At 39.1% G+C, this 19257-nt stretch overlaps 2 protein-coding genes across 5 annotated transcripts in view; both read right to left on the bottom strand.

The window, feature by feature from the left end:
• Window positions 1-262: 262 nt before the first annotated feature.
• Window positions 263-9538, bottom strand: clasrp (CLK4-associating serine/arginine rich protein). 4 transcript variants are annotated; one of them, XM_033976674.2, is made up of 21 exons: window positions 9405-9538; window positions 8474-8613; window positions 8230-8327; window positions 8051-8152; window positions 7895-7974; window positions 7729-7813; window positions 7512-7648; window positions 7307-7403; window positions 6732-6810; window positions 6560-6633; window positions 6448-6489; window positions 6184-6372; window positions 5693-5974; window positions 5323-5484; window positions 5187-5226; window positions 4401-4461; window positions 4000-4058; window positions 3880-3926; window positions 3718-3803; window positions 3542-3566; window positions 263-813 (listed from the first exon to the last, which is right to left on the bottom strand). In XM_033976674.2, exons 2-21 carry the CDS (start codon window positions 8570-8572, stop codon window positions 771-773), a joined length of 1887 nt encoding a protein of 628 aa, XP_033832565.1. In that variant the 5' UTR covers window positions 8573-8613; window positions 9405-9538; the 3' UTR covers window positions 263-770. The 4 variants fall into 4 exon arrangements, 3 of the variants coding, with proteins under 3 accessions (XP_033832565.1, XP_055082123.1, XP_055082122.1); XM_055226148.1 differs by having other exon boundaries at window positions 263-810; XM_055226147.1 differs by having other exon boundaries at window positions 8474-8610; window positions 9405-9533.
• A 634-nt stretch (window positions 9539-10172) lies between these two features.
• The window catches only part of LOC117380417 (protein jagged-1b), a 28308-nt gene continuing 19223 nt past the window's right edge, over window positions 10173-19257 (bottom strand). The window contains exons 4-14 of the mRNA XM_033977220.2: window positions 17180-17428; window positions 16262-16322; window positions 16013-16143; window positions 15366-15485; window positions 15175-15288; window positions 13341-13454; window positions 12192-12305; window positions 12039-12085; window positions 11742-11918; window positions 11461-11611; window positions 10173-11204 (exon numbers count right to left, since the gene is read on the bottom strand). Of these exons, the coding sequence (XP_033833111.1) occupies window positions 10768-11204; window positions 11461-11611; window positions 11742-11918; window positions 12039-12085; window positions 12192-12305; window positions 13341-13454; window positions 15175-15288; window positions 15366-15485; window positions 16013-16143; window positions 16262-16322; window positions 17180-17428 (1715 nt within the window). The 3' untranslated portion in view covers window positions 10173-10767. The remainder of the gene's footprint in view (window positions 11205-11460; window positions 11612-11741; window positions 11919-12038; window positions 12086-12191; window positions 12306-13340; window positions 13455-15174; window positions 15289-15365; window positions 15486-16012; window positions 16144-16261; window positions 16323-17179; window positions 17429-19257) is intronic.

Below are 19257 nucleotides of genomic sequence, written 5' to 3'. Positions count from 1 at the left end.
AAATAATTTGAAGTTGAGATTTAATATTTATATTCATTTAAATAGACCCATATATCCCATGTTATTTTACCTATTAAAATTGTATTTGGCTTTAACCTACATAATTAGAAAATGCATTTGAATTAAACTAGATTTGGATCTATGGTGGTCAAACTATTTCCCACCAATGTGTTAGGCCGCCACCTAGTGATGAAACAAGTTACAAGTCAGTTTACATAAAAACACAAAAACATTACGGTTACTATAATGTAATATTACAAAATAATATTCAAAGTATGTTTATTACAGGTGTATGTAGAGTACAGAATAAACAGATTGCTATTGAAAACTTGTGTTGGCAAATACATGTTCTAAAGCAGCATGTGTACTGCATATTTCATTCAAAGCTTTTGAATATTACTTGGCCTCACACACAAACTCAACTGACTATTACAGAAGAATGTTAACAGTGCAAAGCGCATAATGAATCAAGATCAGACATAGGGTAATAAGATAACCAGTTGCTCTCAGGGGCTTACAATGTTACATGGATTCAAGCATTTACTCAGTCCTGTTGAATTAATAACCAGCTAAATAAATTTAGTTTGTTTTATCATGGTTCTGAACACCTAAAATGTTTGCGCTTCTGTCACCAGAGTTGCTATGGGAGGTGATGAAAATAATTCAGATTTAGAAATGTACAAAGCAGATTTCCATGAAGATCAGGAGTAGTTCATGTCCCAGTCTGTATCAATAAAGCACTTTGGGTCCTTGGAGGAGGGAAGTTCACCTCAGTGTCGATAGTATGGACTCCGTGATCGAGACCGAGATCTTCTGAAACAAACAAAGAGGTGTTATTTATTTCGAGCACATGTATCAGGTACACTAAAGCACATTTCACAAATTAATCCTTATATAAGCTAGAAAAGGAGTGGGAAGAAGAAAACTTATTAAATCCCACCCCTATCTTGTTTATGTAACAAGATCAAATCTGGTGATTGGAGGTTCATCAGTGGGGTTCAACTTCACTTACTTTCACCAAAAATGAGCAACAAATGTTGCATCATCTTAAGAGGTTACATTTAAAATACATGAATATTGAAGCTTACTTAGATTTGAGGTCATTTCTTTTTAGATGAAAATATCCTCCAAATGAAGTGACCTGCAAATGTACTTTACTTACAGATCTTCTCTGCTCCCCAGTGGGGACTGGGTGTAGGTACAAAGTCCCACCAATGAAGTCAGTTGACCAGTTTCTTTTTTGTTTGTTGACTTACTTCAGTCAACATGAAAACACACTACTTCGTAACTGAATTATATTATGGTTGATCTTTTGCTGTATTGTATGCCAGAGGTGTCCAAACTTTTTTCATCGAGGGCCACATCTCAAAACATCCGAAGCGCAGGGCCACAGACCAGTGATCAATGCAGTGCGGTACTTTCAACACAGCTTTGACAGAGCCGCTGTGTGTTAATAAAGCTTGAAACACATTCATTTTAGGACTCTCTCACACTGCAATGTGATGTTTGAGGTTATGGCGATAGAAATAGTTTAATTTGCTGTTAAAAGTACTGCTTATGATCAATTAGGTCGGTTCAGCAGGAGGCTTGAGGGCCAATAAAAACTGGTCTGAGGGCTGCTTTAGGCCCCCGGGCCTTAGTTTGGACACCCCTGTTGTATGCCTTTTACGGCTATTGTTGTAAGTTGTGGTAAGAGAAGAGATTGACTGAATTGAACTGAAAAATATAACCTAAAGCAGACTAGGGATGGGACGATATTAAAATTTAGACTGACGATTATTGTGGCCAAAATAATCACGATTAACAATATTATCACAATAAGTATTAACCTGTTAACATTCCGACGGCCCAGGCCTATTTTACAACTTTACAGCAATGTGTATATATATATATATATATATATATATATATATATATATATATATATATATATACATACTTCTGCGTCACCCACACAAACAATCTACACATCAAATGAAAGCTTCGGTGCTCGTTTTTCCAAATATGCAAACCACCAATTACCACAGTGCTGACAGGAAAGCCATTTTTACATTAAAGTCAAAAATGTGGATTTGGACTTCACTTACCTTTGAAAGCTCTGGTTCTGTCAAACATCAACATATTCACACAAAGTTGGTCTCATTCGTTCCGTACATGTCCAGACAATATAATCCAGTCAAGAAATTATCTCCACAAAATAAGTTATATCCTCCATGTCCAATCTGCTGCAGGAAAGTATTCCGTGAAATCTGCTCCGTCACTTTTTTGCATTTCTTTTGTCGATTTCAGTCATAATAAACTTCTGACAGCTGCAACTTTCTTCTTCAGTGCTAAACACATGTGTTAGCTTCTCATTGACACCAATGTTCGCCAATAAGGTGGGGGTTTTGGGTTACTGGAGCCCCAGACAACAAATCAGTGCTACAGATGACTGAAAGTTTACGCCCCACTCTCCCCCTGTAGAATCAACCAATTACATTACACACATTTAGTGATGTTTTCCCCTTACAGCCAATGAGCAGCGGAACACGATGATGTATGACATGCAATGGTTTTGCATAAACAGATGTACCCAGCTATCTTGCAGGAATGGGACAGCCCTTGTTGCGCCAGAAGTGAAGCAGGTGCCCGTCGACAAACACTTAGAACGATGCATTTAAGGCACTTTGGCGAACTGGGACACAGCCGAAGCCGAGTGGATGCAGAAATCTATGCATAAGGACGCATTCCGCGCACTGTTGTTTTGCGTTTTAAACATGATGAAATGGACAAAACAAAGGAACTATGCGATCGAGGGCACTGTGGATGTTTGTAAAAGTTATACATCTCGGACCCGGAGTATTTCATGGCAAAGTGTGAAGATAGCGTTTGGACTCAGGAGTAGAGGACCTTATTTTTTGATGGACTGCGGTTCTCGATCAGTAAGCGAGGTTTATTCTGCTATTGACATAATTGTATGTAAAATATGTCGTGTGTAATCGTTAGCTTTGCTTCTGTGCACATAGTGCGCATTCGGACCATGCGCTCTAGCACATTTGTGTTCAGCTGTATGAATTAGACTTCATTTGTCTATCGTTTGAAAGGTGTTGTCTTATTCTGCAGTTTGCATTATTGTAGGTAAAAATATAAGATGTGCACATATTAGCATCTCATCTGTGTGCATGGGTGAGGCGCGCTCTCGCACATTCCTGTGGAGAGTTACAGATCAGACTTTGTTTATTGTTGATATCTGGCAGAATATAGTTCAGACAGAGATAAGCACAGACGCTAACAAATGTCATTGCTATGACAGAGTGGGCAAACACCAGAACTAACATCTAAACGTTGTATTGAAACTGCAAACATGAGGCAGACTGGTAACGTTAAGGCGATTATAATTGTGCGCGATGATCACGATTATTAAAAAATGCCACGAACAATTAATTGCAGACCTTTTTTATCGTGATTAGCAATATTATGGTATATCATCCCATCCCTAAAGCAGACACTGACCACAAATTCAAATCATTAACCAGTGTAGACTCCAGTGGCTTTCACATACCTTCTATGAGAGCTGTGTTCTCGACCTGAAGGATATAAAGGACATCATGAAAACACTAGCCTAACAAGTACTTCATCAATCACTATCAACATCAAAAGAGTCTAGCTCTAAAAAGCTCTAAAAATACAAATGTATCCAAATTATTGTAGGTATGGAAGTAATTAAATCTGTCTTACTATGTTTGGATGGAGAGGGCGAGTGACTGTCTCGGCCATACTGTCTTTCCCATTCATCCCGCTCCCTCTCGCGGCGCTCTCGCTCTCTAGATGTAGACACGGGGTAAGAGGACTGGTGCTACAAGTGTGACAAAGGGACCACACAAATTAACTGGCACTTACTTCATGCGTATTTTCCGTGCCATGGCTCGAAGCTCTCCCTCACGTTCCTAGAAAGTGAAAACATTTAAGCCACAAGAAGTTGAAAAAACACAGAATATAGGTATATTGAATTGTACACACCTGCCGCTTATGTTCCTGTTGTTGGATCTTGACTTGAGCAGCTTTCTTGTCAGCTTTAGCTGTGGAAGAAAAAAAACAAACAAACACAATGAACACAATTCCTCTATCCATGACTTTGATGTGGCCACTTTTAGGTACATCTCAGGCTGACTATAAAAATCAAACCTTGTATTACTTAAATTTTGATAAAATGCATACATTCTACAGACACTTTCTGGTTTCTAACAAATGCCCTTTTTTGTTCTATTTTATGCTTTCATTTGGCATATCCCTTGAAATCAAGATACCATAAATACTAATCCTTTCAAATCAATCATCAGCCTCACAATTTTTGATTAAGATGCAAGCATCTGTACATTTTGATGAGTTGGGCCAATGTGCATGTACTTGTTGATACTTACACTGCTTGTTAAGCGCCTTCTGCATACGCAACTTTAGCCGCTCCTGTGGGGTCATTTTGACCTGAAGGGGATAAGTTAAAGTTAGAAATATTCACAGGGATTGTGTGTACTTTATTATTATTATTATTAACTTATTTTAATGGCTAAAAACATGACTATATCAAACATATATCAACATTTTAACTGGCACTCAGGAATGTTGATAATGCCTGTGTGCAACATTTGGTATAAGAAGAAATCCTGTGTAGACTGCATACCTGCTGCTTGTGCATCACAGTTAAAGACCACAACATTCATATTAATTATGCCCACAATGTAAGTTAGGTAAAAGACAAAACAAAAAACAAATGTGGAGGCAAAAACTTGTTGCTACTAATGTTACCCTGTTTTTGTGAGTGGTGAACCTTTGTGCTATAATTAAACCTGGGCAAGAAACTAACTTGCAGGCAAGAGAAGAAAACAATTAACTATGCAACCTTCCGATGAGTTGCAAAATTACTAAATATCCTGAAAGAAGTCTTCTCCAATGAGATCAGTGCTCACAAATGGTTGTGCTGTTAATACAATAAAAATGAAACCAAATAAGTCATCATTTGTAAGTTTGTCCTTTCTCTTAATTACGCCACTAAACAAGCTTTGCCTGCAGTGTGTCCACTGTGATGTATAAAAAATATCTCTGGACATCAGCTTCTACATCCCAGCCTGGTAGACAATCATGACAGCCTGTCAGGTTTGAGGGGGCGCAGACTTTAGTAAGAAACCCAGTTAAATTAAATTCTTACTGACTTTGGCAGCTCCCGTCTCTTTACCACCCACAGTATCAGGCCTGAAGGCAAAGGAGGACAAATATTTATTTAAATTGGCTTATCTGGGAGTAAATATTGTACATCTATGGATACACAGATACACTTTAACAACTCACTTTCTTAGCTTGTCAGAGACAGAGGTGGCGGAGGGCTGTACCCCTCTGTGAGGAGGAGAGGGGCTATATGTCGGGCGACTGGGAGATTCTGATCGGCTGTTTCCTCTGCTGCTGCGACTCCCACGGTACGAAGCACCATGTTGTCTGGAGTCAGAACGTGATCTGTTAAGAGCAACAAGACAAGTTTAATGCTTTTGGACTATTCAAGCCCTCAAAATTATATTTCTAACATTTTGAATAACTCAGATTCAATAAAATGCATGCATGCCAATAAAATAGGTGGAAACGTCAGCTAAAATGAGAACACTACAAACACTACATTTAACTACATTTAATTGATTAACTCTGACATCCTGAGTTCCAACAGCACCTTGAGCGGCGATGTGAGGAGTATCGCCTCCTGTCTCTGTCCCGCTCTCTGTCTCTATCATTGGATCGAGATCTCGTCCTGTCACGTCTCCTCCATGATCCAGAGCCTTTGCTCCGGGAGTGGGATCTGGAGCGTCGCCTTGACCGTGAATATGAGCGTGAGCGGTTTCTGTCTCGGCCCCGGTCCCTCCGTCCCCGCCGTGAGTGCGATGAAGAGCGAGATGAAGAGTTGGATGAGGAATCAGAGGAGGAACGAGAGCGACTGGAGGATGACTGCCGTCTCCTGCACAAATAAACAGATTAGTTTATCAACGGTACATACCTAGCTATTAACCTATTTTCAAAATTGGTCTCTTGTGTCATCTCATACATGCAAACCTAAAAGCTCTTCCTTTTTATTTACACCACCTACCAATTTAATCTAAAATTTTCCTGTCACTTGTCAAAGACAAGTTATTATGTGAAAAGCCATGAAGATGGAAAGTTACCGACCGGGAGCCCCTGCTATGACCTGCTGGATGCGGCAAGTTGGAGGCGTTATGGCCCGACTGAGGAGCAGCTGGTAGAGTTGCGACTGGGGCTTCGTCATCACTGCCTCCAAAGCTTGTGATGAATGTGATTTTCTCAGGTCCTGGAGTCCTTGACCGAGATCGTGATTCTGAACTAGATTCAGACTCTGGTCTGAAAGATTTGAATGAATCAAATGTTAAGAACAGTAAATAATATTTTGAAATAGGTACAAAAGGGTCAGCATACCGCTTGTAAGGATCATACGTTGGACTGTCTCTTCTGGCATAGCTAATGACAAAAAAGAAAACAAAAAATAACCAATGTTTTTGTTGATCAAACTAAAAGGACATAATACTACCTGGGTGGGCTGATCTGTCTCCCTTTCAGCCTTTTTTCTCTAAACTCTCTTCTTTGACGACGGGAACGTCGGCCCTAAGTTGAAAAACAAAATAAAAAAACTTAACTATGTAAAGAAAAAGTAGTATGTAAAAGTAAAACAAAAAAATATAAATAAATGATCATTTTCATACAGAGTACATTGCTTTTTCTGCTTCCAGGGCCTTGGCATGTTTAATGGCCTCTACCTCCTCTTTGTCTTTCCTCAGCATTCTAGAAACAGCAGTAATGTAAATGTAAGAATAAGTAACAAACTGTATATGCAAGGTTTCCAACATTTATTCATAAAAGTAACAAGTAAATCAGAATGCAGTGATATCCCTTGAGTGCACTGGAATAAAACCTACAATTTTACAACTACTAAGTATTTATGATTACAAAAATCATAGGCATTTCATAATATGTTAAAGTATTAACAATAGAGACTGTGAACATCTTAATTAACATAATTCTAATTTATTTAAAATTTTAAAATTAAACAAAAAGGAGCTGTGAATTCAATCAACTTCAATGGTTTATATCTTAAAAACTTTCATTGGTATACCAACATGGGGATGCCATTAGTTGTGGTGTGACCTATTAATTTACTTTATATTATTAACACAATAGAGAACATATATGTTGAAGACATTAGCTTAATAACAGCTGCATGACACCTACAAATTGCACTTTTGGTAAAGAATCAAACCATGTGACAAAAAGACAATACCTGACAAAGTCTCCTTCAGCCATCCCATAGGGGGTTGCAATTTTATTGAGATCCAACAGCTGTTCTTCATTCAACTCATCAACATCTACTTCAACATCTGTGTATTAAGAACTCTCAAAGTTAGTACACATCTCAAATTACTTTTCTTATCCATAAAATACTGTTAATTTATATGATAAATGTATGTGTTGATTTATTAACATACCTATATCAGGAATACCCTCATCTTCCTCTGATTCACTATTTTCTGAGTCATCTTCCTCTTTGTCTGGCTGAGGTTCAGGCTGTGTCACAGTGCTGTCCTCATAAATATAACCAATACTCGCCTTCTTCTCTGCAAGTCTGCACAAAACCAAAAAAAATCCCAAACACTTAATTGGTAAACCAGCAAAGTCAAATTAACATTAACAATTTTAACCTACTTTTTCTTCTCATCCTCATTTGGTTTCGGTAGCCCTCCATAGAGTTCATCCAGGTAAATCTGGTATAAACACTGCTCTTCTGAGACTTGGAGGAGGAAAGAAAATTATAATAAATATCCCACTGATAGCCAGTAACTTGTTTGAATGTTTTTTGTAGAATACTTACTGTTGGCAAAGTCATTTTGCACTAAACCTCTATATCTTTCATAGTTGCACTTCCTCTCCTCCATCTCTTGCTCTGGTGTTCTGTAATTTGGATTATTGTTAATTTTGCAAACCTTTTCTACACATTCTTGAAATGTATTGTTTAAAATACACTTACTGGTCATCAGATTCTGAAGGATTGTAAACTGGGATGTAGTCCAGATGAGCCCTCACATCAAATCTGTCAATCATGTTACTGGTATCACCTTGCCATGGCATCCTGAGAGGACAAAAAAAACAGGCCTTGCCCGTCAATGTGTCTTCAATAAGAAATGTGCTCATTCTTTAATTTCTTACATGTTGATTGGACTTTCTGCTGCTAGAGCCACAGCAGGATCAAGATGAATCTTATAAGCACGGCCATGGACCTGAAGAAATTGGGCTGGATCTTTTTTCTGTGAAGGAATAAACAGTAAGTTTACTATAATACTCGTATATTTTAATTGCAAATTATACAGGAACTTTTCAGTGTTGCCCAAAGCATAGCTACTGTGTGAATATTATCTTTGAAAGCGTATTTAACAATAAAAGTTTAACTTACAATCTTTTCATAGTATTCTCGCCGTCGCTCGCCTCTGCGTTTGTAGTCAACCATCATACCACGAAGCTTGCGCTCATGTTTGCGGGCCTCCTGCCACATGACGGCTCCGCTGGGGGTGGGGGCGCGGCGGGGCACGGCTGCTATATAAAGTCACGACAAACATTTTAAAATAAGCTTTAAAAATGTGTGTGTGTATTTTTTATTTATACACACACACCCACACATATACATACACACATACATTTTTTTAAAGCAGACGTGAACCCATGTATTTGTCAGTTGCAGTGACACACAGAAATGCAACATCTCGGTGGAATCAAATCAAAAACCAAAAAGATTTATCCCCAAAGGGGAATTCAGATTGTAAGTCTCTTCAAATCTTCATCTTCATATATCTCCTTATTGTACAGTCTTAGGGCAGTCGGAAGGAGTTCTTGTGACGTTCTGTCCTGCAGCTCACTGATCTCAGAAATGTATCTAAAAGAGCCCCTTTAAATGCAGCAGAAGGGAACCACAATATTGTACAAAGATGTGTTTTACACATTTAGTATACCACTGTCTTTAAATGTAAAAGGGACTTGTTATATACTGGCCTGTAGCGTTTGTTGTGGAGTGGCCTCTGCATATGGCAGTGCTAACAGCTAACCTGTGCGCTCTTGTTAGCACAGTCTTCAAAATAAAGTGTTAACACGCAACTTTACACTGAAACAAAGGAGCTAAGCGGTTTATAAAATTATGCTAAACATGCTCCAGTAAAGACATTTAAGACACATTTATGTTAAAATGCGGCCTTATGGTGCATGTAGCTCAGCTTTAGCTTAGCATGATAAGGCTAACGTTAACCTGCAGAGATTTTAAAACCTTTCATACTGACATTTTATAATAAGGTGCAATGCACGCATGATTGTAATTATATTAAGTAGTTATATACCTGTTTTGTTGATCACTAACAGATAATGGATGGAGTTCAGCTTATAAACTACAGCGGTACTGTAGTCAGTGCGGGTGGGACACACACCTCCAGTTTGTCCTTTACACGCGCCTGTGTCTGCCGCACGAGGGCGCATCACTCTATAGTCCACAGTATAATATGATTCTCCTCCAAACAAACTGTTGTTGGACTTTCTTTACTCACCGTTAGCCTGAACTAACTGGCTTAAGCCATAATGCCACTGAATAGGAGTGGGTAGGCTATATAAGCAAAGATAGCCCTTTCCTGTGATTCACAATATTGTGATTCTCTTGTATTTATTGGGATAGGTTACAGCTTAAAAAAGAATGTCCACAAGATGTCGCTGTCAGACAGGTAACCACTTTTCTGATCATTTAATTATATAGACTACAGTAAGCTACATAATGCAAAAATAGTTGGTTACTATACAACAGTAGACACGTTTACAGTAGACACGCAATGAGCCATAGGCTGTACGCTTTTGAAGATGGTCTTATAACATAATGTTTCTGAATCTACACTTGTGCCAGGGATGGACATCAATGAGCAGTGCAAGAGCCATGCAGTTAGATTGTCTTATGTCTGTAGAAGTGCCAAGTGTTATGCTGTCACTTTCATTTACCGTCTGGCTTTGATTTTCACTTTCATAAACCACAGCCATTGTATATTCAGTTGTTGCCTTCACCAAAAGTACGACTGTTCTGGACTATAGATCTATCTATATAAAATTGACCACATCTAGTTGTTAAATGAACTTTTATTACAAACCACATGTGCTTGATGTAATACAATTATAATTTCAGACCAAACAGTACAAAAGGGACACCAATATGTACAATATATTTATAAACAATAACATCTTTACATATTTATGAAAAATCATACATCTTTCACAACTGCAGTTTTACAGAAACATTAGTCAGGCAACAGTGTATAATGTATAAAAACGGCTAGCAAGCCTTTGAACGTGCATTTATTTGACCAGTAATCTATTCAGATTTAAATTTCACTCTCCATACATTCATAAAACACATGTCAGTCTTTTCACAATGACCTACAGGTTCAATCAGGCAACAAAGTTAATTATAAATAAGAATTTGTTCAGTCCTGCCCAGAGACTTCCAGTGGCATTAAAGGCTGGCCATCAAACCCTGTCTTTTTCAGCGTCAGGCACTCAGTGGCGTAACAAAAAGTCTCCAGAAACAAACAGTTGTAGTGAAATATCACTGGCCTCATGTAGCCCATCACAATGATTACACCTTAAGATATTGACCTTATTAGCAGCATTTAGCTTTCATAAAGTCAATTCATTTTACTGCAACAGTGACCCTGTGCTCCCACATCACACCTCCAGCTCTTGGTTTTCTGTGTAGTGGATTCGGTTGAGTTTCTCTCTCTCCTGATTTGAAATGTCCAGTTTGTGGGAGTGTAGCGGCTTGAGCGCTGGGGAGGATTGTGAAGGAGCAGGAGAAGGAGGCAGGGTAAGTTCAATCTCTTCATAGCAGCGAGAGGCGGGTGTGAGAGCAGTAGCATTGGTCAGAGGGGCTGTAGGAGGCACGTTTGGTACGGGGCGGTCCACGTTTCTTATGAGGTTGACAAACTCCCTCTGGTTGTTGATGCCTTCCTCTGGTGGGACCGAGTGTTGCTTTTTCCTCTTGTGATGGAGATGAGAGGCGATGAGAGCACAGGCAGCACATCCACAGACAGTGACCAAAGCCAAAATACCCACAAGTACCATGTAGAAGCTCAGGCCACTGTGAGTTGTGTCAGACATAGCATCTGCACATAAAGTAAGAAGAAGTGATGTTACTATTTTATAATCACACCTTAATAAGCCTTCATGAAGAATGGACAAAGACTTAATAATGAACAAATAATTTAATAAGAATCATGTAGTACTAATTAATCAAAGGGTTAGGAGTTAGGGTTGGGTATTAATTAATTACTAAGCCAGAATCATTTTTAGTGTATTTGTCCATTATGAATTAAGTCTTTACTTAGTACCCACATTTAAATGTACTATGATGTTTCTTACCAGGACAATGGAGGCCAATACAAGGGTTTTTCAAGGTCATACATTCATTTCCATAATATCCTTCAGGACAGGCACACAAGTACCTGCCTTCTGAGCTGTGGCAGGCCGCGCCTTGTTTGCAGGGGTTGGGGTTACATGGATCTAGTGCAAGCTGAAGTAAAGACATTTACAAAAATGTTACCATGAGATTTAGTGAGATACTTATATGCACAAAATTGGAACAAATGAGAATGATAATATAACATTTCGGCCCATTCACTGCTAAAAGCATCCATATTCACCTCACAGTAGGTTCCTTCATATCCAAAGGGGCAGGTGCAAGTTGTATTCCTTCCATCTTTTGCGACGCACTGCCCTCCATTTTGGCAGGGAAAGCTTGCACATGGATTTTGGCCTTGTTGACAATATTTTCCAAAAAAACCAAGTGGACACTGACATCTGGACCCTGAGACGAGATCCTACAGTGGAATAAGTGGAATAAGTGGAATAAGTGGAATAAGCGGAATACATTTTATTGTCCAATCAGTAGTGTCTGTCTTCTTTTTTATGTGTTACGAGGTTTACAGTATGAATATTACCTCACAAATACCTCCATTCAAACATACATCTTGACAGCTGCTGTTTCCTGAAAGTTAAGCAATAAAAAACCATGAGTTTGTGTATTAGATGAATTGCCTCATCTTAATGTATAATCCACATCTAATTATATGTGTCCAGACCATTAAACTCACTTATGTCACAGTTAGGGCCTGTCCATCCAGGGAGACACTCGCACAAATATCTTCCAATCAGATTGCGACAGGAGTGGGCATGGACACAGATGTTGAGTTCACATTCGTTAGTGTCTAAAAAGAATTTTAAATAGATGTAACTGTCAAGTATGATTTAAAACAAGGGTAAAAAAAAAAACATATACATGGCTGAAAAACTCACTTAATTTTAGAATAATAATGGATTAATCATTGCCAATACAGTCACACATTTCTAGACTATTAAACATCAAAATGCAATTAGGAATCATAGCCATAATTAAACCATTACAGCAAACAAGCATGCAAATCTTTTTATCTGTGCTGTGGGAGGCGCAGCAGATAATATGGTGTAATCTTTTCTCCAAACTCACTGAGCCGTCTTTTAGCTACTGGTAAAATCCAAGTTAAATTTGTTTTTGAAGTTGTAACCTGAGGTCCATCAGAAATTATTTGAGAAGATAGTATATTAAATGTATTGTTTTGTTTATAATGTATAATCCTTATTCTGTTGCTCATGTCATTGGACCAAGTGGCCATCACTGTATGGGTCTAATGTTGATGGACTTCATCAGTGTCTGTGTGTAATCCTGGGGGCTGCTGACCTGTGATGTGGAACTACAGAGGGTTACCAAGTGTCACAGTGACATATTACTGTAAGAGGCAGCAGTGGGTTTAGGCTGTCACTCTGAAAAATGTCTTGCTTCTTCTCTCATACCCCCCCAGCCTCTGTATACCTTCAGAAGTTGTTTGTGCATTGGAGAGTTTATCCCCTCGGACCATACACATTAATATTAGTGAAAAGTGGTCCACAGAAACAAGTCACTGCCCTTTTATAACAATTGGCATGCTGTTGCCTAATAGTTTGCAAAATTTTTTCCCATGAGAATTTAACACTGTGGCTCTAGTTGAGGAAGCAGAACTATTTAGATAGAGTGACAGCCTAGAATAGACTATTAGCAGTTAGTATCCTGTATTACTCATGTAGTACTTGTGTTACATAAACATCACTTGTCAGTAACTTTCACTTCATACAGACATGGCTATATATTAGTGATTTATTCACTGAACAGAAAGTAACCACAAATATCATATAAAAGTTAAAGTAATTGTTCTGCGCCAGGCACTGACCAAGCTGGCACGTCCTGCCGCTCCACCCAGGTGGGCACAGGCAGCGGAACCCTCCTGGTGCCTCTTCACACGTGGAGCCTTGTCCACATGGCCTACGGTCACACTGCCTCACCGCTGCAAACACACACACAAAAATCACTCAGCTGTGTAATAGGATTTTGTGTGTGTGTGTAACTATGTGTGTGTGGACGGACACTGTAGGCTGTACGTGTCTGTGTCTATGTGGTATTAGCATGCAATGCTTTATTCATGTCTCTGTCACTCAGACTGCTGTGCAATCACTGATAAATACAAGTGTCTGAACTGTATATTTATCTCACACCTCTCTCCACAGCGGAAAATTGGTGTTTACCACTAAATAAATGAAAGCATCATGGGAATTCAGGAGAAATACAAGGAAAATGAAACAGGAAAAATATGTGTTTGTGTAGAAAAAATGCAGAAGCTGTTTCAAACATAAAGTGTGTATTTATTAGAATGTAGTATCCTGTTGTTTCCCATGCATCTCCAAATGTGTCTCATAATGTCTCTCATAACACACTTGCCTAGTCAATAATCTCACAGAAAAGCCATTTTCCACGTTCCTGGCCCTAGTTCACACAGCTCAATAACTGTCTGGCTAAAACCAGAAGCAATAACATACAAAGTCTTTAATTAATGTGTGTTATTTATAAATCCAGACTGAAACAGTGCTGTGTATGTTATGGTCATTCTTAACAATCTTCTCCTGTGTATTCCCCTGAGAGGCCCACAACATATACACATAAAGCGATAGACAACCGCCTCCAACATCTAATCACACACTGAGAAACAAATACCAACAGAGTCCATGCAAAAGAAGCTGCTTTTTCCCTGTTGTGCATGAGTGAAATACTTGTGGTCCATGTTGTTCACCATGATGGAGGTTAGGCAGATTTATGACCCGCACAAAGCATAGTTTGTTTGTTTGGGTTACATCCCCATTAACTACTCAAGTATTTGAATGAAAACAATGACATGATTGAGCCTATGCTAAATATAAAACATAAAGCTACAGGCCCTGGAGTGGATAAATCAAGAATAGGATCCCATCATTTCACTCATGAAGAACAGAGACGTTCTATCTTATCCAACAGGCTGCCATATCATCAAGTATTTCACAATGTAAAATGACAAACATTGTTGACTTTTCTTTATCTTTGACAAAATTTTATGTTGAGAATGAAATAGTGATCCTTGAATATCTGCAACGCAAATTAAACTTTTTTTTTTTTTTTTATGTAGAATCTTCATATTTCAACTAACATAGCTCAAAATTCAATTGCATTTAAACAGACAAATGCTCACTTACAAAAAGGTTTTACTTTTTGCCAAAAAACTACTACACTACAGTGATAGCTGTTTAAATGTAATGTTTTTTTGTGAAAATTGCAGGCACTTGCCAGTGATTAAAAATTGATAAGGGAACAAATTATATTTCAAGGCATCTGTGAGATTGCTGTGTGTTTTGGTGAACACTGGAAGCACAGCATTTTGCATTCCCCATAAAGAAACAAATGCAGCCAATCAGTCCCAAGAACAAACAAAGGTCTCAAAACATGGCTGAGGCCCTTTCCTCAGTGTAGCAAACATAACTGTTGATTTTGTAATTAATAGATGCTTTGTCTTGGTTTGACAATCACAAAGCATGAGAAAAAGGGCAAGGCGGGATTTTGATTAGTGCTGATTCTGTTTGTGTTTCCTGTACCTTCCTTTGATCAAATGGTGTGAGTGAGACACTGGCTTTGATCCAAAAACAACTAATCAAGACTTCCAACAGCAGTGATGCCTACTGATTGTTCTGCCTGTGACTCACCTTGTGCGCAAGTGAGTCCCGTCCAGCCGTCTGTGCAGATGCAGCTGAAGCCCGAGGGGTTCTCCTCACAGGTTGCTCCGTTCAAACATGGAGATGACAAACAGGCATGCTCCACTGACCAGAAGGATTAGGAGGAAGAACAATGAGCTTCATCAGGGACAAACTAAAGAGTTTGTCAGTAACAAACTCACCATTTTCACAGTTGCGCCCTTTAAATCCATTTTGACATTCGCACTGGTACTCATTGGGCTCAGTGTTAGTGCACGTCCCTCCATTCTTACAGGGCTGATGGGTACCACAGTAGTTGAGATCTGTAATATAGAGAGTAATGTACTTAATATGAACACCATGGAGACCAGTGTAACCCTGACTGTGCCAGCCTGTAGCTGCAGGCCTTTGTCTTCAGGCTGATTACAGCTCTGCATTAATGATCTCCTATGTGCCTGCGGTGCTTTTGTCTCACTGCAGAAACAGCACAGGACCCCACCTATTTGAGAGCTCTGCCCCGCTCACTTTCACCTCACCCAAGGCTATCGGCTTTCTGTCGTACAATGTGTTGTCCCGTGGGCAGCTCTCAGGCTGTGACAGAAGTGGGAGGTGAGGAGCTCCCATGCAGAGATAATGTGGGGGAACTTCTCAACACTTTGGTGCCTAAAACATGATGGCAAGTCAGGTCATGTGTGAGTGGACCACACCTTCAGTACTAACACTGTGGTCATCAAACAGTATAAGCACACATCTTTTATCTTTATAGAGTCATAATTTCCTGTAAAGATTAACCGTCAAGGATTTTAAGCATAATTTTATAATCTTTATGGCATGTAACAACAGATTCTACCTTTGTCACACAGCAGTCCTCCCCAGTTGATGTCACAGACGCACTGCCAGGGCTCGGTACAGCTCCCGTACATGCACCCGGGAAACGTCAGGCACTTGTCGCACAGTGCTCCCATCCAGCCATAATGACACCTGGATCACAACAGGCTGTTTGAACAGATGGCTAACGTCTACATCCGCCTCTTGTGTTGATATTTGACCAGACAGGCTTTTATAGGGATCCAATCAGAATGAAAATCACAACACTCACTTGCATTCACCGGGTTCGTTACAGAAGCCGTGGAGCTGGTTACATCCTTGCTTACACACAGCTGTGAGCACAAATAAAATAAAAAAAAAGATATTAAAGACACACTATGAACTAACATTATGTTTGTAGTGGCTTTACAGAGTGTGGAAACCTGTAATTTTGATTATGTTAGAGATATCACTAGATTTACTAAACACACAGTATAATAACAATAATCTAAACATCCAAAAGCATGAAACTTGCACCACGTGAATCCATTTGTAAAAGTTATGTGCGTGTAAATATATCATTAAAATCGTGTTCCTTGTGTGTAAATCTGCAGGGGGTAATAGAATGACAGTAACCAATGATTCAAATTTCCTGCTTCTCTCCGAGCCAATCAACAACCTGCTGAGGAGGAAGTCAAAGAAGTGAAAAAGGGGCGAAGTGGGCAGGACGGCAGGATGTCCTTAAACTAGCTGTGTGTCCTTCGGGGGTCCCATAATTTTCACTCTGACTTCCTCCTCTTACTTTAAACACTGGACTAATGGCTGTGGTCCAAGGTCACACAAGTGGGTCATCCAGCTGACAAGCCACAGACATGGAACAAGAGCGGCATAAGGTCAAGCTCGAAGTGTAGAATAGTACATTCGAAAAGACAATCCTAGTAAAAATATATTTAATTATTGTCATACCTCTGTTTTAAAAAAAAAAAGTAAACATGGATGGCAATATTGTGAGTTTCTGCTGGGATTACTCAATGCTGCCTATATTGTTACCTTAATATTTAGTGATTTACAAAAAGGTTAACTTAAATAGTGCCATGAGTAGGTATGCCAGCATTTTTCAGTAAAACAATATTTGTGATCATCATGAATAACACTTAACACTAAAGCCGATATCATGACATCCCTTGCCATGAGGATTGTTTATTTGTACCTTCTTTGCACTCGGGGCCAGTCCAGCCGTCGATGCAGACCTTGGAGCCGTTGGGGTCACATTTGAAGTGTCCAAAGAAGTCATCTCGAGCTCGGCAGAACTTGCTGCAGAAGGGTCCGTAGTAGTTGGAGTCACAGCGGAAACGCAGACGGTACTCCAGACTGAGGGTCCGGCCGTGGTGACGATAAACCTGCCACTGCTCGCCGGGGTTCAGCATGGACGACAACAAGACCCTCTCAATCAGCTGGCCTAGAGGAGTCAACCACCAACAACTATGAGCATCTTTCATACAGACAGTATATATGTAAACAGACAATAGTCACTACACTATCACAAATTAAGAACATAATAGCAAAAATATGTTTTCTTTTACAATTAATCAAATGTATTCCTATTTGAAAAAAAGCTAGTATATAGTATTAGTTATTCTAGCTGTTCGCAGTTAGCCTTTGAATTGGCATTGGTCATTGGACAGTTTTGTGAACACTGACTGGGAAACTTGTATATATAGCAAAAAACACAGAAATATCTAAATAGTAATACAGTATATACATCAAGTACACATATTATTAATGTCATCTAATGCTCTAAGTCCATGAGAGGGAATTAAATGAAGGCAGGGCTATAAATAGTATAAATATACAGTACATTAAACACGTAAATCTTCCATTAGCCCAGTAAAACAATCAAACTAGTGGAATATGCATGGTAATCAGATAAACTGACTTGTACTAAGTGGTTCATTTAATTTGACACAAAGCTGCCACTGTGGAGTACAGAAGACATTTATTAGCTGAGGACCATTATGTGAAGGATACTCCACCCCAGGGGACATGAGAGGCCCAGGGCAACTCTGGCCACCATGCCTCTGACCCGGGGGGTTTCCCAGAGGCGGTCTCATTCCCAACTCAGTCACTAATCCTCCACAGAGCATTAAAACACACAAAGCAATGAGAATGTGCTGCTCAGTATGTATGTTTAAGGAAAGGCAGTGGGAATACAAGGGTAATTCAGGAAGGTAGGAGCTAGTCAGACATATGAGAGGTTTTGTGTTTATATGATAGACTTAGTTACAACGTAAGGAGAGTTCTTAATAATATGGAAGAAAATAGTAATGAAACTCAAAATAATGCAAGCAAAAAATTGAAAAAAGCAAGTTTGTGTATGGAGCTGTGGCAATGCTGGCCAGATGTGGTCAAATAGGAGGCAGACTTACATAAAAAGTGTCTATTACCAGAGTTTATTAAAAGATGACTCTGGTTGAAATGCAAAATAACTAAAGAAAACAACATACACTGTTCACACAAATAAACAGAAAATAAGCAACTTAAATTAAATCTGCCTAATAACCACATACACACGACTACACTGAAGTCCCGTCTTTTGTTTGGACCATGTGGAGACTCAGGTAAGTAATGAATGTGGATGTATTTAACTGAATGACAATATAACTGAAATGAATAGGATTAGTTAATTGGTGGTAGTTAGCTTAAAGATGGACTATAACTAAACAAAGACTAAACAACACAAACCCAGGATAGTTATATAGGAAATCCAATTAATAAATGTGTGAATCAAATGCATGTGGGTTTACTGGGACAAAAGCCAACTTTGTCACAGGAGCCAATGTGTAACACACACACAATTTGCAGACCAATTATGCCTAAAGCATGACATACTATGGACTTATATGGAGAACAAACATTGCTTACGTTTTATGTAAAATTATTGCAAAACACTCTTGATTTGAATATTGGGCTGGCTCATAATGCAATTACAATGAATTCACAAGCGCTTCCCTCGTGTTGACTGTGTGTTTGATGGACAGGGCCAAAGAGGAAGGGAGGCAGCAGTAGAAGCTATTAGTGCTCATAACATTTCCACCTGAGATGAGATCACCAAGGCTGGACAAAGAAATGAAAATAGGCCATATCTACTGCAATGTGTGTGGGTTTAGGTGTGTGTGAGGACGGGTATTTATCACCTGATGGGGAAACAACAGCTCATGGGGACCTGTTATGGGGATAAAAATAATTTCCCTGTGACGTAAATGCTGTACTATTAGAGCATTATTTAAA

Source organism: Periophthalmus magnuspinnatus, chromosome 13 (assembly GCF_009829125.3).
Source record: "Periophthalmus magnuspinnatus isolate fPerMag1 chromosome 13, fPerMag1.2.pri, whole genome shotgun sequence".
Lineage (NCBI taxonomy): Eukaryota > Metazoa > Chordata > Actinopteri > Gobiiformes > Gobiidae > Periophthalmus > Periophthalmus magnuspinnatus.
Note: the sequence above shows the minus strand (reverse complement) of the source record. Positions and strands in the feature narration are given on the sequence as shown.

Coding starts and splice junctions, on each gene's coding strand:
- clasrp (XM_033976674.2), bottom strand. CDS start 8,572: ATGTGGCAGGAGGCCCGCAAACATGAGCGCAAGCTTCGTGGTATGATG. Junction 7,975..8,050: donor CCTTCAGAATCTGATGACCA/GTAAGTGTATTT, acceptor TCCAAATTACAG/AACACCAGAGCAAGAGATGG. Junction 6,490..6,559: donor AGACAGATCAGCCCACCCAG/GTAGTATTATGT, acceptor TTTTGTCATTAG/CTATGCCAGAAGAGACAGTC.